This window comes from Petaurus breviceps, unplaced genomic scaffold (genome assembly GCF_028583685.1).
Source record: "Petaurus breviceps papuanus isolate PSGF00001 unplaced genomic scaffold, PetGlider_PUasm1.0 90994, whole genome shotgun sequence".
Taxonomy (NCBI): domain Eukaryota; kingdom Metazoa; phylum Chordata; class Mammalia; order Diprotodontia; family Petauridae; genus Petaurus; species Petaurus breviceps.
The window spans coordinates 3,203,498-3,229,414 of record NW_027187393.1 but is presented as its reverse complement, the minus strand read 5'-3'; the positions used below and the strand labels follow the sequence as shown (position 1 = coordinate 3,229,414).

Here is a 25,917-nt window from a genome sequence, read left to right as displayed (position 1 = left end):
TGGGGTTTTCTTGTCAAAGATGCTCAAAGGTTTGCCATTTCCTTCTCCAGTTCATTTGACGGATGAGGAAACTGAGGCAGATAGGATTGAGTGACTTGCCCAGGGTCACATAGCTAGTAAGTGTCTTAGTCTTAACTCTAGGCCAGATACTTTATCCACTGCACCACTTGGCTGCCCCTTTAGATACAAATGATTAATTTCCTTCTACTTAAAATATTGACAAATATCAAGTTAAAAGATAAATTACTCCCTGTTTTACTTTGGGAAGGACAGTACCTTTAAAATTTTTAGTGTGTCCATGAGAATTCATAACTTTAAGCAAAAAAGTTAATTGAAGCAAGTTAGAATTTATTTATGTGTACATTGTATCACTGACTATTTTAAGGTGGTTTGTTAAACCCTAAATTCCATTTTGGAATTAAATGTTGAGGGGAAAATGATATGAAATCTTTGGATTACTTTTTTTCTTTTATAGGAAAAGTAAGAAGCTTAAGCTCATCTTTATGGTCACTGACCCACTTGACAGCTTTGTATCTCAGTGACAATTCTTTATCCCGCATTCCTTCAGACATTGCCAAGCTTCAAAATTTGGTTTATCTGGACATGTCCTCTAATAAAATCCGTAGTTTACCAGCAGAACTCGGAAACATGGTGTCACTCAGGTAAATATATTTGACTTAATGTAAAACCAGGTACTCTCAGACACATTGTTACAACGTGACTAATCTTGAAAACAATTCAAATGCATTCATTAGTAGTTCTTTACCTTAAATCTTTTTCAGACTGTGACTTGTTCTTTCTGTAGACTTTTATAACATTTTAGTAACACGTGGATACCATATTCTGAAATTGTGTAGCAGACCCTTTGTGTTATAGAACAGACTGTTAGGCTTTGTGTAATACTTGAACCAAATGTGTTATAAAAATTTGGCAAATAGGGCTAAAGAATAACGTCTGTGTGCAGAGTATGTCCCAGCACCTTGTAAAGCTAAGTTTTATATATTGTTTCCAAAAGATGAATGGGCCTTGGTCTGCCATTTCTACTTAACTCTAACACACAGACATTGTTTGTTACAAATTATGAGCCCATTACAACCATTTTATACGCTTAGAATGCCCATTTCTCTTTCTCCTAGTGCCTGTCTCTGCTGTGCTTTTTTGCAAACCTATATCCAGCTTAGCTGAAATTTTTACTGTTCTCCCCAGCCTCCTCCCTCCCCACAACCTCTCCATTCCCTTTCCAAGGCTAGTAATGACTTTCTTCTTGGCATTGTGCTTATTTTCTATGTGTTACTGTAGTAATTGTATAAGTATTTTATAATATTTCATATTTGTGTACTTGTGGTCTCCCTGCTAGATTATAAACTTCATGAGAGTAGGGATTATGTCTTTATCTTTATATCTCTGTTAGTCCCTAGGACACAGCTTCACATGTAATATGTACAAATAAATAGCTTTTGATTGAATCAGTGCCTCTTCCTGTGATTCCATTTTACTTGTTTCCTGTCATGGTCCATTTAAAGGAAAGGAGCAAAGCTTTGTTGGCTCCACTCTAGCTGTAATGGAGTAGGCTCTCCAGCCTTATGTAATAAGAAAATAAGTCCTAAAAAAAATGCAAATAGAAAATGAAAATTCATGAGAGTTCAGTCTTTATAGTAGTTTTTGGCCAATTAAGGGAGCTGAATCAAATACATTTATGGCCTAAGAGATGATAAATACTTACTGATACTATTTAAAATCCTCTTTTTCCTGTCCTCTTTTTAGTAGAATCCTTCAGTTTTACTGATTAGTGAGTAGGTGATTTAAAATATAAATGACAGCACTAGGGATTACAGGAACAGTCTTCATAAGTACTTATAGAAGAATAGTGTTGCAGGTGTTTGCCTTTATTATTAACTAATATTTCTTTTGGTTATTATACTTGGTAGCACCCAAGATCCAATTGTGAGTGATTTTAACAGTGTGTAAAACAGCCCTCTGTATTTGTAATCCTAACAAACACTGAGTAAATTCAAAGAATAATTATCACAGGAGGGTAATCTAAAAATTCCTTTGAATGTTTCTGCAAGGTCATGTGAGCCTTTTTTTTAACCCTCCATTTTCTAATTGCAAATGCTAAACTGCCTTATCATCACTTAGTCTATTTTGTACCCTGTATGCTAGACTAGATTCAGACTAGAATATATTTTTAAAAATCATTTAGTTGCCTAAAGGGTATATTTCCCAAGGAATAAATTTTAAAACTTTTAGTAAAGCCTAATGTTGACTTCTGACTGCCCAAAACTTTTATTTTTCCAATAGGGAACTCCATTTAAATAACAACCTGTTACGAGTTCTACCTTTTGAGCTGGGAAAACTGTTTCAATTGCAGACTTTAGGTCTAAAAGGTATGCTTTTTAAATTTTTGCTTTTTTTGTTGTTTGGGTGGATAAAAGTTGAGAAGTAGTTGACATTTTTGTAATTAAGTAGGAAGTTTAGAAAAATAAGAAAAAAAATTCATTTGAGGAAAGGGAAAAAATGCTCAAGTTTTTTGCCACTTAAAAAAAGCCAAAAAATTTTGAAGGGCTCCTTCAGTTCTGGTTAAGCATTCTTATCCCAATTTATCTCTGCAAAGTTTTTTCTCCTTACTAGTCAGTTCTATTTGATATCTTTTCCCGCTTGATAATTGTTCCAATTTGTCTCCCATCTTTCTCCTCCTTTATCTTTTTTTCCCCACATAAAACTTTCTTGTGATTTTTGACTCCACACTTTGATTGTTTTGTCACATGAGTTGTAGTTACTTTTTCTCACAACAGGGAGAGCCTTCAAAAATTAAGAATGTTAATAGAATCTTAAGAATTGAAGTAACATGAGATATTACTTAGAACCTCATACCTCATGCTCCAGGAGTTCCTTATACAACATCCCTGAAAAAGATCCAGCCTTTGTTTGAATACTTAGGAGTGATGAGGGGTGCATTATCTAATAAAGCAACACATTTTTAAACAAATATTAATTATGAAAAAGATCTTCACATTGAACCCAAATATTCCTTCCTATAATGTTCACCCATCAGTACTATTGTCTTTCTTCTGTAATTGTGCAGAATAATTCTTTTTCTCTTCCACACAACTGTCCTTTAGATATTTAAAGACGGCTTTCAAGTCCTTCTTGAATTTTCTTTTATCCAGGCTAACCATGTCTAGTTTCTTTTTATGTGTTAGCATTTCCTCATTTTCAGTGATTTCCAGACAAGTCATCCTAGTTGCCTTTCTTTTAGTACTCAGATTTGAAAAAAAAATATTCTGAATGTTTTCTTAGCATTGTATAATATGTGACTACATTTTCCCTCTTATTTATTCTATATACTTCTTTTATTGATTGATTGATTGCTTTTTGGAGGGCAATTGGGGTTAAGTAACTTGCCCAAGGTTACACGGCTCGTCTTTTTGTGTGGGTGTTAAGTGTCTGAGGCCAGAACCGAACTCTGGTCCTCCTGACTCCGGGGCCAGCGCTTTACTTACTGTGCCACCTAGCCACCCCTATATACTTCCTTTAATATAGCCTAAGATTGCCACAATTTTTTTTTGGCAGGTTATACTGTTGGTTCATTTTAAGGTTATAATAAAACTTCTAGGCCTTTTTCACATTATCTGTTTATTGATCTATATTGCAGCATGGCTTAGTGGATAGAAAATCCGTTTTGGAGCTATGGAGGTCTGAGTTCAGGTCTCTGACACATACTTGGTCTGTGGCCCTAGACAAATCACTTGACTGCTCAGTGCTTTAGGCAACTCACAAGACTGCAGGTTGCAGAGAAAATGGTATTCTGCATTGGTAGCAAGAATTTCCTCATTCTGAGTTGCTTATACCAGTAGAGTTTTTTCAGTGTATGTAATAACTTTAACAAGATAGTAACTAAAGTATCCTGTTTCAGAACGTAATAGGATGATTTCAATTATACTTTAGCACAAACAAATTCAGTGCATCTAGGATAAGGCAAGGTGGTTTTGAGGGGAGTGATATTTGCATTAAACATATAAATGTCTGTTACCCAAATTATGTAGGCAATTAACAAAAATAATTAAGTAGTCAAAAGATGTGAACCTAAAGTGCTCCAAAGAATTGCCAATTATTAACAACTATATGGAAGATTGATCCAAATCACTTATAATAACAAAAATAGTTTCATTTTACACCAGCAGTCTGGCAAAGATTACAAAAGATGAAAGTAATAAACATTAGAAGAGCTGCAGAAAGACAAACATACTATTCTGGTACACCTATGAATTGGTCCAACCATTTTGGAAGTCAGTTTTTAATTATATTTAAAAATATGGTTAAAATGTCCATATACTTTGACCCACATATCTCACTGCTAAGCATATATCTCATGAAGATCAAAAACAGAAAGATCCAATGTATGCCAAAATATTTATAGCAGTCCTTTTTGTGGTGGCAAAGAACTGGAAACAAAGTATATGCCCATCAGTTGCTGAATAGCTATGCAAATTGTGGTACAAGAAAGTAGTGGAATTATTGTCCTCAGAAACATCAATCAATAAACTATGTATTATGTGCTGGGCACTGTATGAGACCCTGGGGATACAAGTATAAAAAATGAAATGATCCTTACTGTAGACTTAGGAACTGATGAAGAGTGAAATAAACAGAATAGGAGAATAAATATGGAATAAACAGAAATAGGAGAGCAACGTGCTTTAATGACTACATTGATGGATAAGAAGGGGTAGAGGATATGAGTGTGGAATTATTGCATATGTTGTCAGACACCATAAACAGGTTGATTTTGCTGAGCAAATTTTTTTTCTCATTTTTATTTTCTTATAAGGGATAGCTTGTATAGGGGAGGGAAATGGATATATTTGGAAATGACAGTGATGTAAAAACAAAAAAATATTTAATTAAATATTTTTAAAGACCTTTTGAAACTTTTCTTTTGTTTTCTTTCCAACTTTTGAACTTTTTTCCTTTTAAAATTTTGTCATGGCAGAAGTTAATTTTTATAGTTTTATATAAATTATATATATAATTTATATAGAGTGTATATATCATTCTAACTCAGCTTTCTTCATTTCGTACCACTGCAATATATCTTCTTATGTTTCTGATCTTTAGATTTGCTATTTTTGTAGATAGTAATATTCCATTTGCATAACTTCACATAATCATTGGCCACATGGTTTGTTTTTATTTTTTTTTTTTTACTATTATGAATAATGTAGCTAGAAATATTTTTGTGTGGAAGCGCATTTTTTTCCTATTACCATTACATCTAAGGTGTAGTCTTAGTCTTGGGATCACTAGGGCAAAAGTTATGGACAGTTGTAATTATTATTGCATATTGCCATTTTTCTTTTCAAAAAGATTGTACCAATTCAGAACTCCAGCAGTTGTGTTAATAAGGTACCTGTTTCACTATAACCCTAATAACTTCGAACTTTATTTCTTTAAACTGCCTTCACTAATTTAATGAGCATCAGGTCAAAAGAGTTGCATCAATTGACACTTGGGATATTACAGCATTGAAACAGTCTTTTGGATGGTTATTAATAATTTGTCTTCTGAGTAATTTTCTATTGAGGGATGAATTGTCAATTTTGGATTTTTATTAGAAGTATATTTAAAGCAAAATTAGGTGTCTTTTCCCTAGTCTCTTTCCTTTTTATTCTTTTTCTGCATTAATTTTGGGGCATCAAAAATTTTGTTATTTTTACATAATCAAGTCTATTTTGCCTCATGATTGTATAAAAATATTCTTTTTCTACACAGTTGCAATATTGTTTCTTGTTCTTCGTATTTTGAATTTTTTTTTGTATTTAGATTATTACTATATTGGGAATTTGTTACAGAATATTGTTTGAGATGTGAATGAAATGCTATTTTTCACCATGCTGCTATCCTATACTTTTGTGCTTGAGTTAAAAAAAAAAAAACTATACAACTTAACATACACTAACTTCAAGAAATAATTATTGAAAATTACATTTACCTTGTTAAATGTCATCATGTTAAATTGGGCTCATTTTTACAGTTTGTTAAAATCTTTTTAGATCCTTTTTCCATTGTTAAGTACATGAGCTTCACCTTCCACTTTTTTGTCATCTTTGAAGTTGATAAACATGATGACTAGGTCCTCCAAGTCACTGATAGTCACAGTAATAATAATACAAGTTCACTTTTATATAACGTTTTAGTTTTTTACAAAGCACGTTCTATACCATAGCCAGATATGTGTTATCTCTAGATGAAGAAAATAAGGGCCAGAAAAGTTCTGACTTGCCAGTACACCAATTAAGTAAGTGTGAGAACCACCACTTCAAACCAAATCTTTTGGCTCTAGGTTCAGTACCCTTCATTCGTTACTACATCAGGCTAAAATTAATCCATTTGGCTTTGTTAACTAATTTACCCACCAGCTGAGAAGAAAACGTGTTTCATGCCTATACATTAATTACTTTTACCTTTTCATTCATTTTGATTAAAATACAGAGAAAGAAATGAATTTTGTTTCTCAGTTTTTGTTGGTTTGTCAAGATTTTTTTCCTGACTAAAACAAAGTTTCATTTAAAATAATTTAGGCTAATTCAGTTTATGAAACTTCAAAGTAATTAATATTCAAAGATTTTATATCTCTAAATTGAATACTCATAAACTGGGTCTTGTTTTGCTTTTTTAAAATACTTCAAGGAAATCCACTTACACAAGATATACTGAACCTCTATCAGGAACCAGATGGGACAAGAAGGCTACTGAATTATTTGCTTGATAATTTGGCAGGTACTGGAAAAACAAGTAAGTGGTAATTAGTTTAGATTACTTTTTGGGGAAGACAAATAGAAATATTGTCATTTCATTTTGTGTTAAATATTTCACTAGTGGCAACAGAACAACCACCTCCAAGATCTTGGATTATGTTACAAGAACCAGACAGAACAAGGCCAACTGGTTGGTAGCATTGTTTTTGTTTGCTTTTTTTTCTGCTAGTTATTACTAAATATAATTAAAGTTAGGTCGTATCAATAATTGTGATCATCCTTAAAGTAGTCTTTGGAAGAAACCTATCTATGGTTGACTTAATTTGGAAAATACTAATAATCACAGTTTTTAAAACTAAACTTCTACATATAGGCATGCCCAGCCTCTGTGTGGTATTGAGAATGTGTCCTGTAAAGTACAGTCAAATTTATGTACAGCAAAAGGATATTTGCTTGATGTGATGGAAAGAGGACTGGCTTGGAATTAGGTAAATTTTAGTTCTAGCCCTAGTTCACTTACTTTGGACTGGGCCTCATTTTTCTCTTCTGTGATTTTACATGGTATCTGAGGTACTCTTATTGCTAACATTATTTGATAGACATTAAATAAAAATCTTCCCAGACTTAGGTAATGCCCTAACTGCATCAAGCAGTATTTGATTCAGTAGATTTTCAGGACAACAAAATTCTTAGTTGAATTAGAGGTTTGCCAGTTGAATTTGATACCTTTTGAAATTCTAAATTTGATGAAAATAATTTATGTAATACTTTATAATTAGTTGTAACAGGATTTTACTTATGCTTTTGCATAAGCTAACTGTGTAGTTCTGCAAAAGTGAGCAAGATACGTTTCTCCATGAGTGTAATTTTGGGGGAGGGAAGGAGTGAAGAATGGGAAGGAATTGGAGTGCTTTGGAAACCTGTATTTTAGAGGCTAATGCATTGAATATGTAAAAGCTGAGTCTGAACTGTTTTATTTTTTCAACATTGTTTCAACATCCAAATTAAGGCACCTTAAATCAAAGTTTAATATTAAGGAATGTAAAAATCTTTTTTCTGAAATTTATGTAAATAAGTGAAATACTTTTTTTTTCCTGCAGCTTTGTTTTCTGTCATGTGCTACAACGTTCTTTGTGATAAGTATGCAACTCGGCAGTTATATGGCTATTGTCCATCATGGGCACTTACTTGGGAGTACAGAAAAAAAGCCATTATGCAGGAAATCTTAAACTGCAATGCTGACATCATAAGTCTTCAGGTAATTTATGGAGAAAACTTTTGTTTAAATATGCAAAATCTCATCTTTTAGAATTGCCAGAGTAAAAAACAAATGAAGTATACATTATTTGGCATCTGTCAGTTAACAAAGTTTTGAATTCCTATATTTTTAAGTTTCCTGTTATTCAGCTTCAGCATTAATCCCCTTGGTTCTAGACCTGTCAGCTTCCCACCACAACCCTATAATGATCTGGTGAATTAATTTCAACCTTTGATGATAGCTGAATGTGGCCAACATTGTCCTCACTGCTGCAACATATTTTAATCTTAAGTACCTGGAAAAATGGAGCTATATATATGGGATTTTTTTTTTTAATTTTAGCATTATCTTGATTAGGGCACATTGACTTTACATAGGAAAAATTTACATATATGGTACTTACATAGCAGTCTCTGGAATGACATTATTAACTACTTTAAAATTGCCTGGGTAAAACAACATCTTTACATCTTAGGTTTTTTTCTGTGTTCCTGGGCACCAAAAGAATTGATCTGGGCAGTTTGTTCTTATAAAATGAAAAACAAGCAGGTGAGAAAATATATTGTAAAAAGGGGATGGGCCTTTGCAATTCTTATTTCTATAACTCAAGTACAACACCTCTACAAATAACATGTGGGTATACAGGCATACCCTCTATAAGATTGCCCTGACCAATTCCCCTTTGCAGTAAAAAGGTTAATACATTATAACTAAAGTCAGCCATAATGTCATCATTCATTAACAGGTAGTGATCTTTTGATGCTTACTGCCTCTGTTCACCTAACATTATGTTTTAATATAACCAATTAATTATGGTAGGCAGGGTATGCTTATAATAGTTTGTGTGTCATAATGAATTTGTTTTTAGGGAACTGAAATACTTTGCTGTTTATGATTTTTCAGGAGGTTGAAACTGAACAGTATTACAGTTTTTTTCTGGTAGAACTAAAGGAACGCGGCTATAATGGATTCTTTAGTCCAAAATCTAGAGCTAGGACAATGTCAGAACAGGAAAGAAAACATGTTGATGGTTGTGCAATATTCTTCAAGACAGAAAAGTAAGTAAATTCTCTCCTTTGCAGACATACTACATTTAACTTTCTATTCAAGGTGACTTTGTTAAGGGAGTATTAACTCATTTGTTGATTGAATGTGTTAAAGAAGCAATTATTAATGAAAATAAAGCCACTATCATAATATTTTTCCTCATAGATTTGAAAGGGGATTTCATTCATATGTGTATGTATACACAGAGAGTGTGTGTTTATGTGTGTGTACACAGAGAGTGTGTGTGTTCACATATATGGTTTTTTATTTTCTGTTAATTGTTGATGTTTAATTCATATAAATGGAAGCACCATGTGTGCTTCCTGTGTGCTCCCAAAGAACTTAAATTTCCTATCTTGAAACTGATCCTTGGGAAAGTGTGGTATAGGAGCTAAAAGAAGAGATTGTGTGTATTGTGGTTAAGTCAAATTTAAGTTCAGAGAAGAGAAGCTTCTTATTAGGTGTGCAGTGCTCTAAAGCCCTATGTAGATTAGTGCCAAAATGAAAGTGATTTAAAATTAATTTTGGAAAAATCGTCATTAAATGTGGAGAATTTGTCTTAGAGTGATCTTTTGTATCTTTCATGTCCCTCAGTTTTTGAATTACAGAAATTTGGAACTAAAAAGATTAGCCAGATCAACCTTCTCATTTTTCAGATGGGGAAACACAAAGTCTCAGAGAGAAAGAGTATCTTTCCAAAGTCATGTGGTAGAGTGGGGACTTAAGGCCAGACCTCCTGTCTCTTGGTCCCAGGCTCTTTCCTTTATACCGTGCTGCCTCCCCTGAGAAAGCATTTTCTCAACTATCCTTTTTTTTTTTTTAATATTTAGATTCACATTGGTTCAGAAACACACTGTTGAATTCAATCAACTAGCAATGGCAAATTCAGAAGGGTCTGAAGCTATGCTGAACAGAGTTATGACAAAAGATAACATTGGAGTTGCAGTGCTACTAGAACTTCGAAAAGAATTGATTGAAATGTCATGTAAGTGACTAATTTCTCATGAAATTGGGATCTAAAATACAGATGTGTTGTCTTGACAGCTTTGAAAAGAGTAGAAATCTGAAAATAGCTGATCATATCTTAATATCTTGATTAGTACCTCAAAAAAAGTAGAAATTTTAGTCTTTTCCAATGTCAAATCATTTCTCCTATATAAAAAGCTTAATATATAGGGGAATTTCCTAAAAAAGTCTTATAAGGAATGAGTGAAAAGCAAAAGGTCTTCGTTATTTGTTCCTAGATGTTTTTGATTTGAAAGAAACAGAGCTAAATATGAAATGAGATAGCTATTCATACACTGAACTTCAACACTTTTCTACTTTTTTCGGCAGCAAAGGTAGATTGGAAGTAGTCTCCCTTTTGAGGTTGTGTGTGTGTTTTTTTAAACGGTCTTGAGACTTTAGATATCAGGGACATCTTAAAATGAGCTGAGTCATTTAAAATCATTTGCTTTCAGTCAAAAAATTGTATGAAATAAAATGTTTGGTTTCTCCTGTCCTCTAATTTTAGCTGGAAAGCCACATCTTGGAACAGAAAAACAACTTATTCTTGTTGCTAATGCACATATGCATTGGGATCCTGAATATTCTGATGTGAAATTGGTACAAACTATGATGTTCCTCTCTGAAGTAAAGAACATTATTGACAAAGCCTCTCGGAGTCTCAAGTCCAGTGTATTGGGAGAACTTGGAACCATTCCACTTGTGCTGTGTGCAGATCTCAATTCTTTGCCAGACTCTGGTAAGAACAATAATATTTATTTTGTATAATACTATTTTTTATGTAAATGCATTAGTCACTGAAGATGATATTGTTGATTAGATTTAGCATTTGAAAAGATCCATTTCAAATGTATGCCATCAAATGATTTTGTACATTTTAAAAATGAAATATAATGAAAATCCTAATATGTTAAACCTTATTCCTCTTGCATGACACATAATTTATATAGAGAAACGACCTACTTAGAATTTAGGTGTCTGAATTAGTGCTCTTTAATCAGGGGTTGACACTTCTGTATTTTGTAATCAGAATAATGTTTTTAAATATATGAAATAAGTTATATAGGATTACAAAGGAATCTAATTATATTGAAAGTTATCAAAATAGTTAACAAGTTCACAGACCTCGGGTTAAGATTCTCTTGTCTTAATTCATGACAGTACTTGAATTTAATGTTAAAATGTGTTCATCTTTAAATTTTCAAAAGGCAAAAATAATGTGTCCTATTCACCCTGCTACATTTTTAGTTGCATGAGGTGTGAGGACCCTGTCTTATTTATTTTTATATCTTCTTCAGTGGTATACTCTGCACCTAGCGTGTGGTTGAATGATCCTTAAAAGAATTAATCTTGTATAATTTTGATTATGTCTTTCTTTTATTTGTAATGTATGCTATTAAAGTTTATCTTGTTGGTAAAAACGGACGGTTTTTATCTCTTAATATTTATATGTAATTTTTCAGCTGTTTGGTGTAACTCAAATTCTGAGAAGATTGTTAACACCTCTTTTAGATTCCAACCATCCTTTCACAGGATCTCAGATATGATATCTTTTATTGGCATAGGGTAGGCTAAACTGGTCTTATTTTTTATTTACAAAATTCAAGGAAATTAACTTCAGCCACGTTGGTTAAATGAGTCAACTGCATTTGAAATGCTGTTTGGTATGTAATGCAACTTTTATGTGGTAAAATGGAAAGAATGGAGTTTTGTATCAGAGAAGCTGGGTTCGAATTCTGGCTTTGCAGCTTGCTTACCTGTGTGACCTTAAATGAGTCATTTTATTTCCTGGACCTCTTGTCTTATAAAATAAAAGGATTGGAATAATAACCTCCAAGGTACTTTGTACATTTAAATCTGCCATCCTTTGACCCTATTAGAATGTAAAGCTTGTCTGAGAGATGCTTTACTTGTTTACATTTCTCTTCTGTATTTACACCCTTTTCCTCCACAAACACAAGTACAGTACAAGAATATTCTTTGATTTGGTAGATTAAATACACTATCAAGTAATTTGTTTGGTAAACTCTTTTAAAAAATATTTATTAGTTTACAATATTGAGTTTCACAAGTTTTTGAGTTCCAAATTTTCTCCTCCCCCTCCCCATGTCGACTTGCAATACGATATAGGTTCAATGTATACTTCCACATTAAACATTAGTCAAATTGTAAAGAAGAGTTATAACCCATGGAATGAATAACAAGGAAGAAGAAGCAAAACAAAAAAGAGAGAGAGCCAGTAGTTTGCTTCAATCTGCATTCAGACTGCTTTCAAACACTGTAATTCTTTATCTGGATGTGGATATCCTTTTCCATCATGAGTCCTTTGAAGTTGTCTTATAATCTTGCATTGCTGAGGGGAGCCCAGTCTATCAAAGTCAGTCATCACAGATAACATGTGTCAGTAATTGTGTACACTGTTCTCCTGGTTTTGCTCCCCTCACTCAGCATCAGTTTATATAAGTCTTTCCAGGTTATTATGAAGTTCGTTTGCTTCTCATTTCTTAAAGCACAATAGTATTTCATTACATTTACATACCACAACTTGTTTAGCCATTTCCCCAATTGATGGGCATCCCCATAATTTCCAATTCTTTGCCATCACAAAAAGAGTTGCTAGAAATATTTTTGTACGTACAAGTCCTTTTCCCACTTGTATGATCTCTTGTCATGTTAGCCAATCTGACTGGAGAAATGTGGTCCCTAAGAGTTGTCTTGATTTGTTTTTCTCTGATCAATAGTGATTTAGATCATTTTTTTCACATGATTATAAATATCTTTAATTTCCTTCTCTAAAAATTTCCTGTTCGTATCTCTTGACCATTTATCAATTGGGGAATGACTTGTATTTTTATGAATTTGAATCAGTTCTCTGTGTGTTTTAAAAATGAGGCCTTTATTAGAGACACTGCTTGTAAACATTCTCAATTTTCTGCTTCCTTCCTAATTTTGGTAACATTGGCTTTGTTTTTACAAAAACTTTTCAATTTAATGTGATCAAAATTATCCATTTTGCATTTTGTAATGCTCTCTGTCTCTTGTTTGGTCATAAATTCTTCCCTTCTTCATAAATCTGACAGGTGAATGCTTTATTGTTCTCCCAGATTGCTTACAGTATCAACCTTTTTATCTAAATTGCAATTTTATTAAATTTAGACTTTATTTTGTTATATGGTGTAAGATTATTAGTCTATGCTCAGTTTCTGCTATACTATTTTCCAGTTTTCCCAGCAGTCTTTGTAAGATAGTGAGTTCTTATGCCAGAAGCTGGGGTTTTTGAGTTTGCCAAGCAGTAGACTACTATAGTCATTGTCTACTGTGTCTTGAGTATTTATTCTCTTCTACTGATCTACCATTCTGTTCTTTAACCAGTACCAAATAGTTTTGATGACCACTGTTCTGTAATACAGTTTAAAATCTGGTATGGCTAGGCCACCTTCCCTAGCATTTCTTTTCATTCGTTCCCTTGATATTCTGGACCTTTTGTTCTTCCAGATGAATTTTGTTACTGTTTTTTCTAGCTCTGTGAAATAATTTTTTGGTAGTTTTATTGGTATGGTACTAAATAGGTAAATTAGTTTAGGTAAAATTGTTATTTTTATTATATTAGCTTAGCCTAACCACAAGCAGCTGATGTTCTTCCAGTTATTTAGATCTGACTTTATTTGTGTGAAAAATGTTTTGTAATTGTATTCATATAGTTGCTTGATTTGTTTGGCAGGTAGACTTCCAAATATTTTACAATGTCTACAGTAACTTTAAATGGAATTTTTCTTTCTATTTCTTGTTGTTGGGCTTTGTTAGAAATATATAGGAATGCTGAAGATTTGTGCGGGTTTATTTTATATCCTGTAACTTTGCTAAATTTATTTATTATTTCAAATAGTTTTTTATTTGATTCTCTAGGATTCTTTAAGTATATCATCATATCATCTGCAGTGATAGCTTAGTCTCTTCTTTATCTCTTCTGATTCCTTCAGTTTCTTTTTCTTATTGCTACAGCTAACATTTCTAGTACCAAATTTAATAACAGGGGTGATAGTGGACATCCTTGTTTCACCTCCAATCTTACTGGAAATGCATCTAACTTATCCCTGTTACATATAATGCTTGCTGATGTTTTTAGGTAGATGCTGCTTATTTTAAGGAAGACTCCATTTATTTCTATGCTTTCTAGTGTTTTTAATAGGAATGGGTGCTGTATTTTGTCAAAAGCTTTTTCTGCTTCTATTGAGATAATCATATGATTTCTACTAGTTTTGTTGTTGATATGATTGATTATACTGCTAGTTTTCCTAATATTAAACCAGCCTTGCATTAATGGAATAAATCCTACCTGATCAAAGTGTATGATTCTTGTGATAAGTTGCTGTAATATTTTTGCTAATATTTTATTTAAAATTTTCGCATCTATATTTATTAGAGAAATTGGTCTATAATTTTCTTTCTTTCTCCCTTTCAGCTCTTCTCGATTTAGGCATCAGTACCATATTTGTATCATAAAAAGAATTTGGTAGGACTCCTCCAATTTTCCCAAGTAGTCTATAAAGTATTAGAATTGTTCTTTAAATGTTTGATAGAATTCACTTGTAAATCCATCTGACCCTGGAGATTTTTCCTAGGGAGTTCATTGATGGCTTGTTCATTTTCTTTTTCTGAGATGGGGTTATTTAAGTATTTTACTTCTGTTAATCTGGGCGTAAATATTCATCCATTTCACTAAGATTGTCAAATTTATGGGCATATAATTGGGCAAAATAATTCCTAATTATTTTAATTTCCTCTTCATTGGAGGTAAATTCACCCTTTTAATTTTTGATGCTGGTAATTTGGTTTTCTTCTTTTAATGAAATTGACTAAAGTTTTATCAATTTTATTGGTTTTTTTATGCTTAGTAAACTCTTTAGGACAGTTAGAGAAGTGAACTTTATATCAAATGGTTTAACCTCTTACCACTGATCTTGTAAAGCTTTCAGGGAATTATTATTGCTAATTAGGATTGAGGATTATGCTCTGGAAATATCACTGCATAATATCCCCTAGTTTTATTAGTAAAGTAACTAGAAATTGTAGGAATATGATGTTAAGTAAACATGAATTTTAAGGGCTTTTGTAAATAGTATTTTTAGAGCATTTACTTAACATTATATATTGTAAGGCAGCTGGGTAAGCCTGGCAGTTATAACTAATTACACTTTAATTTAATTAGTAATTTTTTTTATTATAGGTGTTGTAGAATACTTGAGTACTGGTGGAGTAGAAACAAATCATAAAGATTTCAAAGAACTGAGATACAATGAAAGTCTTACTAACTTCAGCTGTAATGGGAAAAATGGAACGACAAATGGAAGGATTACACATGGTTTCAAGTTAAAGAGTGCCTATGAGAATGGCCTAATGCCTTATACAAATTACACATTTGATTTCAAGGTGAGAATTTGGATTTGAAAGCGTCTCTTCCATTAGAAAATCATGTAGCCTTTTCACTTAAAGTAATGAAATATACATCTCGAAAATATGCATGTTTTTTAATTGGAATAGAAAGACTCATTTGTACTGTTCTTCTAGAATACTGAGCATTGGCATGTCTTTTGATAGAAGTCCATGCAAAGTTTCATGAAATGTTCACATTTCTAGCATAAAAATTCATAACCGATCAATAAAAAGGGAATTTTCACCTTTCATAGACTTGTGTTATAAGAACTCCTCATTTTCTTGTCAGAGATTGAAATATTCACAGCAGTGAACATTTTAGATCAAATTTTCCTATTTTACTTCCTTGCCTTCTTAAGTACAGCATATTTATATTTCAGCACTTCATTATCAATGATTTCTATGATTTAGACAATTTTTGTGAGTTACGGCTGAAAAAAAATTTATCACCCAGTAGCCTTCAGATAGCTCCCTACCTGAAAGAGGGATGAACCTTTCTGAATTTGATTATTCGTCCTTAGACCAAATATAATCTATCGTCAGTCATCAATCCTGTAATCAAGAGCTTTTCCAGCCTGGTAGAACCAGTTGCCTTTGCCCTCATCTGACCTAGACTTTGGATATCCAAAACCCCTGTCATGTTATAGGGAGACATCAGAGGAGGTTTAGTGGAATAGATAAAATTTGCTCTACTTAATCTCCTCTTGGTGATTTAGGAGCATGACATTAAATGTGTGCCGCCTACGGTAATTAAATTGTTGAGGCATATAAGACTGTGTCCCTGGACTATGTTATATTTTAAAGCTATGTTTGTTTTCTACCCTATTTCTCTTTTTTTTTTACTCTATTATGTCTTCTAACAGTTATCCCCACCCCAGCCCACCACCAATTTGCTGCTTTTTGTTTCTCTCTGGATTTGGAAAACAGATTACCAAACTCATTAGATACACATCTGAAATAAGAGTAAATAAACTCTTGAGTGAGGGACTATCCTGTGAGGAAAGTTCTTGTATTTCAGTGTGTATCCTTTGAAAAAATCAGTTTTGTTTTCTCAGAGACCTCTTATGCTTCCTTCCTTTCTCTCCCCAGCTCTGTTTTGAATAATTGAGGTATTATGTTTATTGAGTAAAATTGGATGTGTTAACTGATTTTTTTTTTTTGCTTTGTGGAGGGCAACTGGGATTATGTAACTCGGCCAAGGTGACACAGCTAGTTTTTTTGTGTGGGTGTCAAGTGTCTGAGGCCAGAACCAAACTCAGGTCCTCCTGACTCTGGGGCCGGCACTTTACTCACTGTACCACCTAGCTGCCCCTCTGATTTTTTTTTTTAATGGCTGCCACATCTCAGACTGCAAAATTGTTAAGCTGAGGTGACTTTGGTTTTATTGTCAGAATTTTAAATGAAGTCAGATTTACTTCAGAACATTAAATTATGGGAAAAGTTTTATTATTGTTCCCCCGCCTGATTTTCTTGTTGGGTTTGCTCAAAGATGTAACTAGAAAGTACAAGGTATAGCATGGAATTGTTCCTTCATTGAATTAATTTGTCAGTTACTAAAATAAATGTGGTGAATTAGGTGGTAGCTTGAAAAAGAACATATTCTCAATTTTTTTGCCAACTTTTTTAAGGCAGTTGTCAAATTCCCCTTTGCCTAACAGTGGAGCAGTAGAAGTGTGAAGTGTGGCGGTGCCTTGTGGTTCCCATTGAAATTCCATTGTAAACTCTAGATTTATAGATTGCTAAAGTACTAGAGCTTAAAAGGGGCTATAGGGCTTACCTTTTCTGCCCCCCTAAACTCCCATCCCCCCATTTTACAGTGGAAGAACTTGATAATCAGAGTTGTGACTTGCCCATGACACACAGCTGAGTTTGAGCTGAGCGGGGACTCAAGCCTTGTCCCCTTTACTGTCATTCCAAAGCTCTTTATACTGAATATTGCTGTTCTATGTTCACAGACTAGTAAAAATGATATTCTCATCCTCACCCAAATATATCTATATAGTTAAAAACTTAAAAGAGTAAGAATAGGGGAGTAGATTGGTTTTAGGATAGAAAAAGACTTCTTCTTCATATTTACTCAGTACATGCTTATTTGAATAGAATCTCTATCATAAAAATATGTGTTGGGGTGGCTAGGTGGTGCAGTGAGTAGAGCACCGGCCCTGGAGTCAGGAGGACCTGAGTTCAAATTTGACCTCAGACACTTATCACAAAAACTAGCTGTGTGACCTTGGGCAAGTCACTTAACCCCAATTGCCCTCCAAAAAGCAAAAAATAAATAAATATAAATAAAAATAGAAATATGTGTCGATGTATGACTCTCGGTAAGGGTAAAGTCATCTTTCAATGTAAATGGTGATGTAATTAGCACTTTAATTTCTGTGTGAAACCAAAAGTAAGGTCCTCCTTCATGAACTGTAATGTCTAGAAGATGATTTTTACAGTGCTGTTCCTGAGATGCTGTGATATCCTTTTGGAAATTATGTATACTATAGCATATATTCTAATTTTTAAGTTGATCATCTATTATTGTGTATAGAGGGCAGTTTTTATTAACCAGGAACATTTCATTCCTTGATCATGCTTGATAAATTTATAATAACTCTACATTAACTGTAATTTATTTTGTTTGCATTAGACAAACATGAGAGTGGAGTATTGGCCCCAAGATTAGTCTTTATTCACAACTTGTTGCCTGTAAATAAAATCTGTGGAGGACTTATTACTCTATTTTAGATAGGTAGCACAGTGGATAGAGCACTAGGTCTGAAATCAGGAAGACCTAAGCTCAAATCCAACTTCAGACATTTACTACCTGTGTGACCCTGGCACATCACTTAATCTGTCTGCCTCAGTTTCCTTATCTGTAAAAGGGGAATAAAAATATCACCTAATTCTCAGATGTCATGAGGATCCCATGAAATACTGTTGGTGTAAATTGATTAGCACAGTACCTGGTACATAGTAGGTACTTTAAAAAATGCTTCCCTCCAAAGGTATGTACACCCCTATACACACACACACTTTCTGTTAACACAGTTAACATGAGTATGTTTGCCTTGTTGTTCAAATGGGAGGATTCATTGATAGAATTCTCAGGGCAACAGCAGACTACTCTTTAAAACAGGCCTGAACAACCTGTAGCCCACTTCAAAACCTTAGATTATATATCTTTTTTTTTTTAATGGAAAACGTCTGAACATAGTGGGAAAATAATAAAAAGTTGTCAGAAGACAAATGCACAAAGCATCTGATTCATCAGAGATTAATCCTGGAACCAGAAAATAAACTGAAGACTAATTTATGGTGGTGTTAATACTTTACTTGCCATCTTTTTTTGCTTTCTATAATATCTTTCATGTTCTTTTCTTATGCTAAATTTACTATGTCCTCAGGCATATGCTTCTTCACCCTAGCTTTCTGCCCTGACCTTAATTTCCCTGTTTGCATTCCTTTTCCCCATTAAAAATGTCAGTCAGATACATGGAAATGTGTTTTGCATGACTACATATGTATAACCTATCTTAAATTGCTTGCCTTCTCATTTGGGGGGGGGAAGGGAAGGAGAGAATTTGGAATTCAGAATTTGAAAACAGAATGTTAAAATTGTTACATATAATTGGGGAAAATAAAATACTAAATTAAAATTTGAAATGTCAGTTAAAACTATCTGCTCCCAAGTAGCCTCTCCAGATTTATGTTTTGAGTAAAAGACATTGGGATAGTTTCCCTTTCAGTGCTTTCATTTTTTATAAGAATGCTGTGACGAAAAAAGCATTGGCCTTGAGTTGGGAGACCTGGATTCATATCCCAATTCTAGCACTTAACTGTATGACCACAGGCAAATAATTTAATCTCTCTGAGCCTCGGTTTCCTCATTTGTTAAATGAGGTTAATACCAAAAGTACCTACCTTACAGGGTTAAGAATAAATGAGTGAATGTATGTAAAGTACTTTACACATTTTAAAGTGCTATATAAATGTCAACTATTACTAAGAATAATCCCATCCCTTCTCTATATACTTAGCTGCAGCAGTGAAGGAGAAACCAGGTATTTGTAACTACTTGCCAAGGCAGCTGATTTCACTTAAAAAAAAATAAAGATGCCTCAATGAAATCATCTTTGTCTTTCTGAAAGTATTGCTTTTGTGTGTGGATGTGCCGGACACAGAATGACTTTTATACTATTTAGAGTTTCTATGGATTATTTACCTGCATATCATGTATTTATGAATTATAAATTATTCAGATTTTATATGTGTACTATTTTACACCTTAATCCTCCAATAGAAAGTTTGCCATATCTTTACTACCACTTTGCTTCAAAAGGGTGATCAGTATAGATCTCAGTGCAGATTCTAGCCCCTCCACATCTTGCATAGTTCTTTGTAAATTTCTGTGGCCAAAAAAATTCATGTGGTGTAGGGGCCAACCTGCTGCTTATGAGTCCCTTCACATATAATTAGGGTCGTGTTCAGATTAGAGACACACACAGTCCATGACCTATGATTAAACTCAGCAAGCATAGCCTTTAAAAACTCAGGGTCATTATCACTTCATGAGGTATCTTAATGGGACTTGGGGGGATGGTGAAGAAAAGATTGTTTTCAGTTGAGTGTTTATTATGGTTTATTATTTCCTTGTAGAGATGATATGTTCTCATTGTCATAGCTGTAACCATGTTCCTACCCCACCCCTCAGAATTAGGTCATTTAACATTTTCATTTGTGCAGCTTTATATTGCTCATTGGAACTAATTAGCTCTATGTGTTTCAACTAATCAACTTTGTTAACCTCTAGTGGAACCTGATATTTCCTTCCTACCATATGATATTCTGCCGGGTACTAGATTAGTGGCAGGGCTTAATCAAGATGGGTCTGAGGAGGCAGGATTTATATTGACTCCATTCTAAAGGCAAATCTAGAAGTTGTTTTTCTTCCCTTTTCCTTCCTATCATTGACTTGAGTCAAATCCTTCATAATGATTTTGTGTTCTAGTTGCTTTCTTTGACAGAAGTTGTTTGAATGATTTGGTTTATGGTAATACCAATTCTAAAACTTTAAAATTGTGTTCCCCAAAGAAAGCCCTTGATGTTTCAATAACATCTTGTGGGTTTTGTTTTTGTTTTTTTTCCAGGGTATTATTGACTACATCTTCTACTCTAAACCTCAACTGAACATCCTAGGCATTCTTGGACCTCTGGATCACCATTGGCTAATAGAGAACAATATAAGCGGCTGTCCACACCCACTCATCCCTTCTGACCACTTCTCACTTTTTGCACAACTGGAGCTCTTACTACCCTTCCTGCCCCCAGTCAATGGTATCCACCTTCCTGGCAGGAGGTAGTCAAGTATATTGAGAGGGCAACCTCAGTCTGTATTTGTAAAATTGTAAAATCTGAATATAGAGGAGTGAGGTATGGCCAACAGGGATTTTTTTCTTAATGATGATCTGAATTTTGAATCTTGATTATTTGGTAAAGACATAGTAAAAGCCAGGTGCTATCAACAGAGACAAAATTCTGAGCCCAATCTGCTTTGTATACTGACAGACAGGGATTGGTGCGTTTGCACCTGTCTTTAATTTGTTACAAGTAATCTTCCTATTCTATCCAGCCTTAGGGAAATGTTTATACGGCATATTCTCTTTGCACAGAAATCTGTAGCACTACTTTCTGAGGCCAGTAGTAACATCCAGAGACCATACTTCTGTACTTCACTCCCTCCTTTTTCAGACTTGTTTGTAAAATATAGAATTTGAATTTAGCCTTTATGCTTGTATATGAACTACAGAAGACCTGATTTATGAGATTTTGTACTTTTAAAAAAATCAGATTTGGAAATGATTGTATTGTAAACTAAGGCTAAATTTTTATTGGTTTCATGTGTTAGGCCAGCTTATAAGTAAAAGAAGCTGCCACAGGCTTTCTCTGCTAAGGATTTGCACTGTTAGGGTTGTGTTGGCCCTCTTGAACTACTTTATTTTTAAATTGAGAACATTGCTTTTTAAGTCAAAATCTGTTTAAAGCTTAAAGACATTATTAACTCTGACCAGAGATAACTTATCCATGCATTTCTGAATTGTATGAAAAACATGACTCCCAGGACAGATAAGCTAAGCAGTGAATGATCAGTAGACTTCTATGGGCTGATGTGTGTACATTCTAATATTTTTAAATCTTTAACTTTTTTAAGTTAAGAAAAATTAGGGATGCTTATGTACAGCTTCTTAACTTCTGTTTAAAATACTACTTGTCCTATCTCCACTGTGCCTGCTCTTATTTGTTCTCAACAAGCACTGCCTGTGCATGCAGAGAGAATCTGTGCATCCTCTTTTATATTTTTAAAATACTGTTAACATTTGTGAAGATTTTATGAAAATGCTTTTGGTAGAAGCTGTGGCATTTTTTCCTTTTGTGAAGCATTGAATATCACATATTTGAACATGTTCAGAATGTGGGTCCCCAATTCCTAGCTCACCAAACCCAAGCACTGCTCATGGAGAGTCATTGCACAGTGCTGCCTGTCACTCAAAATACTACTATCATGTGAATTCTTTTCAGTTACAATGTGTTCCTGTCTCCAAAAAAGAGAATATCATTCCTTGAAAAAAAAAAGTAATGTTTTCTCATTTATGAAGCAGTGTAAATTAGATGTATATTCAGAACAGGTTCCCAAGACAATTCTTCAGATCATTTTAAAGTGACCAAGGCTTATTTTAGTGTGTCAAGCAAGACTTAAATTGTATCATATCCTGTGTTTGTTTTTCATAGTGCCATTAGTAGCTTAGAGATGTAAAGCCAACTTTACCTTGAAAATAACTTATATTTTCTTTCCCCATTCTCTCATCTTTCAAAAATCAAATTAATTCCAAAAGAGCTTGGTCTAACTGCTTTTGTTTCAACTGCAGGCAGGGAAGCAAAAGGGCATTGTATGAACATTGAGGGAAAAATTTCTGAATGCTGTGAGCATTTTTTTAATATGGTGGCTGTCATTGCCAATAATGACTTAAAATTTTATTATAAAATCTCAGCACTTAAATGTGCTTAACCATTATAAGATAAAATGGCTTAGTGTGTAAATTCTAATATTTTCACTTTAAATTTCTAAAGTCTTGATCTTGAATTCTTGTCTGGGACCTGGTTTTTGTTTGAGGTGTTTTTTTTTTTGTTTGGTTTTGGTTTTTTAAAGTTGTGCAGATATCAACATGTCCAGTTTATAATCAGTACATTCAAATGCAGGTAGAATTGATGTAGTAGCATCAATACATAACTTTTATGTTCATTTTTGTTTGTTTTTTTTTTGTAAAGTGTGAATAAAAGGTGTTTACTCATGTTTCCTTAACAATGTGTTGGTAATGTGCATCATGACAATTTCCAGTGAAGATGAGCTAGTTGAGCTCATCAAATTGAGTAAACTATTTTTCTGATAATCTGGATTATGTAATAATAAGTCCAGAAAGCTTTATGGCAGGTTCGGGGGGAAGCACTTATTCATTTTGTATTCATTAGTAGGGGCTATTTTACTTTAATAGATGCTGGAGCTGGAGTGCACTTGTTAGATTCTTAAAGGTTTGAGCTTTACTCATTATGTTTCACCTGTATTTCTTACTGTCTTAAATAGATTTGAATTTATGGCAGCAGAGTAAAATATTATGAACTGTTGTGTCTTGAAGATACTTGTTCTTGCCTAGACCAGATACATTGCAATCTTTGGGTCAGTTTAAACTGGTTTTCCACTTTTAGATAGTGATAAATTGAATTGTAAGGATCTACTAATGGTTTACAGCTGTAACTTCAAAGGAGAAATATTTTGAATCTAAAGGGGAAGAACAGTTGTACCCAAACTGAACTGAGATGCTTTTGTCAAGCAAGCTTTATGTTAAAATATTTTCCTGTGTCATGAATCTAATTTCAACATCATTTCCAGCAAGCCGTACCCAAAAAGATGCAATAAAATTCATATGTTTTCACAGTGCAGATTTTTTTTCTTCAAAAGCTCTATAACAGATATTAATTAAATGCAGTTTTGGTGTTGCCGTAACAGGCCTTCAGTGTTCTTGCTAATAAGCACATCATACAAATGTTCTTTAAAGTGGGGGGGTGGGAAAAGGGAAAGTGAAGGGTTAGAGTTTCCTCTCTTACAGAAAAACAGGTATTTGGGGCCATTAAATTCCATGCTGTAAAGTGTCTTGAAGCTCAGGACAGTTTACAGTATCTATGGAGATTATTTATCCTTTGAGAAAATAATGTTCATCTAAATTAATTTGTGGCACAATTTAACTAAAGCTGTGGAGATATGAACTAATTGAAACTTAAAAAAAAAAGCAAATAGCATTAATTAGGCAAAGAAGACCACTAGAAAATTTGTTATTATTTTGTGCAACTCAGTGACATCCAGTAAGCCTTAGTTTGGCCTAATTTTTCTATATCTAGGAAAATTCTCCTGAATATTGGATTTTAAATTCAAATTCAAATTTTTTTCTAAGATGCAAATTCCTAACAGCTTTCAGTATTCCTTTTTTTAACTATGGTAAGACTCTAAAGTAATAAGACTGGATTTCTGTTAAGCTATATACAGTCTCACTGCATTAGAGTCCCTCCTCTAATAAGGAAATAAACCTCCCAAGACAAAACAATTTCTAAAATTTGTTTTTAAAGCAATCCACCAAACTGTCTAACTTCTTTGTTATTATTCAAGCAACTGCTCCTGTAGGCATTTCTTACCCAGCCTAAAACAGTATTTTAGTATATGTTAACTTTGCAATTTTTTTTGGCTATATATATTTTAATAACACATAGATGACTTGGTATGTTCAAGTAGTGTCTAAAATAGAATAACTAGTCTTTCTTCACAGTATTTCTGTATAATGTGTGATGCACTGGACTATCTCTTGTTTACCATTCATGTAATACAAACCAGCACATGATCAGCGCTAAGCTCAAAGAATGTTGCATTTGTCTAGGCAGCTCTATAATAAGATTATTGGGAAACTGAATTTGGTCTAATGGTAAACAAGGGCTTTTACTGTTCTCTTCAGTGGAACTTTCTTCTTTGGTCAAATTGTAACTAGCTAGTATTATATTTATATACAGGGTCTTTTTTTCTTTACCAATGTATTTTCCTACTCATAGCTGACCAATAAATTCATTATCTGTTTGAAACTATTTTTTTACGTGTACTTTCTATAGTAACTGTGTAACAAGTATCAAGAACAATAAATATTGGTGTACTTCAGCATCTTATGTGAAATGAAGGGTCAGACTGGTTGCCGGGCTCTTCCAGCTCTGAATCTAAGACCTTATGATCTAAGGAACAAGCCTCAGATCTTGTTATCCCCAACACAAGATTCAGCTCTCTTAATTTCAAAGGCATTTGGTGAACACCAACTATGTGGTCATTTGATAAAGTGAACATTTTCAAGGGAAGGATTGGGGCATGCAATATGTATGTTTTTTCCTTATTTTTAAAAAAATTTATTGTTAATTTACACCATTCAGTTCCACAAGCTTTTGAGTTTTAAATTTTCTCCTCTTTCCTCTCCCCTCCCCATGACAGTGTACAATCTGATATAGGATCTACATATACATTTATATTAAACATCTTCACATTAGTCATGTTGTAAAGAACAATTATAACCAATGGAATAAACCATGAGAAAGGAAAAAAAAGAGCAAATAGTATGTTTTGATCTGCATTCAGTCTCTAATTCTTTCTCTGAATGTGGATAGCATTTTCCATCATGAGGCTTTTGGCATTGTCTTGGAACCTTTTATTGTTGAGAAGAGCCAAATCTGTCAAAGTTAGTCATTGTACAATGTGCCTGTAACTGTGTACAATGTTCTCCTGGTTCTGCTCCACTCACTCAGCATCAGTTCGTATAAATCTAGGTTTTTCTGAAGTCTGCCTACTCATCATTTCTTTTAACTCAATACTATTCCATCACATTCATATACCACATCTTGTTCAGCCATTCCGCAATTGATGGGCATCCCCTCAATTTCCAATTCTTTGCCACCACAAAAAGCTGCTATAAATATTTTTGTACATGTGGGTCTTTTTCCCACTTGTATGATCTATTTGGGATACAGCCCTAGAAGTGATGCAATGAGTATATTTCAGAATATGCTCAGTCACTAGGTATAGCACTAGTGTCTTTACCAAAGCTTGTTACTCCATCCCTGGAGAACACTGGAGGCCTTTGAGCTAGGTGACTTGTAAGTATTTTAGAAGGAATTCATATTTTAGGTATAAATGGGATGAGATTACTCCTTGTAACTCTGAGGGAATTATATGTTCTAGAGAACAATCTTCAGACGGGGTTGTTTTTTTTTAATTTCATTGACCTTTGATAGAGTGAATAAGTGCTCAAGTCATCCTGTTGGGAAGAATATAATCATTTCATACTTAAC

General features: G+C 33.6%; 1 protein-coding gene across 4 annotated transcripts in view; it reads left to right on the top strand.

Moving 5' to 3' along the window:
* CNOT6 (CCR4-NOT transcription complex subunit 6) overlaps window positions 1–24,672 on the top strand; it is an 83,311-nt gene extending 58,639 nt beyond the window's left edge. For 3 of the 4 annotated variants that reach the window (XM_069077564.1, XM_069077566.1, XM_069077565.1), the window contains 10 exons: window positions 476–662; window positions 2,302–2,387; window positions 6,691–6,795; window positions 6,880–6,948; window positions 7,859–8,016; window positions 8,920–9,074; window positions 9,894–10,048; window positions 10,577–10,807; window positions 15,296–15,498; window positions 20,640–24,672. In XM_069077564.1, coding sequence (XP_068933665.1) covers window positions 476–662; window positions 2,302–2,387; window positions 6,691–6,795; window positions 6,880–6,948; window positions 7,859–8,016; window positions 8,920–9,074; window positions 9,894–10,048; window positions 10,577–10,807; window positions 15,296–15,498; window positions 20,640–20,852 — 1,562 coding nt within the window. In that variant the 3' untranslated portion in view covers window positions 20,853–24,672. The remainder of the gene's footprint in view (window positions 1–475; window positions 663–2,301; window positions 2,388–6,690; window positions 6,796–6,879; window positions 6,949–7,858; window positions 8,017–8,919; window positions 9,075–9,893; window positions 10,049–10,576; window positions 10,808–15,295; window positions 15,499–20,639) is intronic. The other variant, XM_069077563.1, reaches the window with a different exon arrangement.
* The last annotated feature ends 1,245 nt before the right edge of the window (window positions 24,673–25,917 follow it).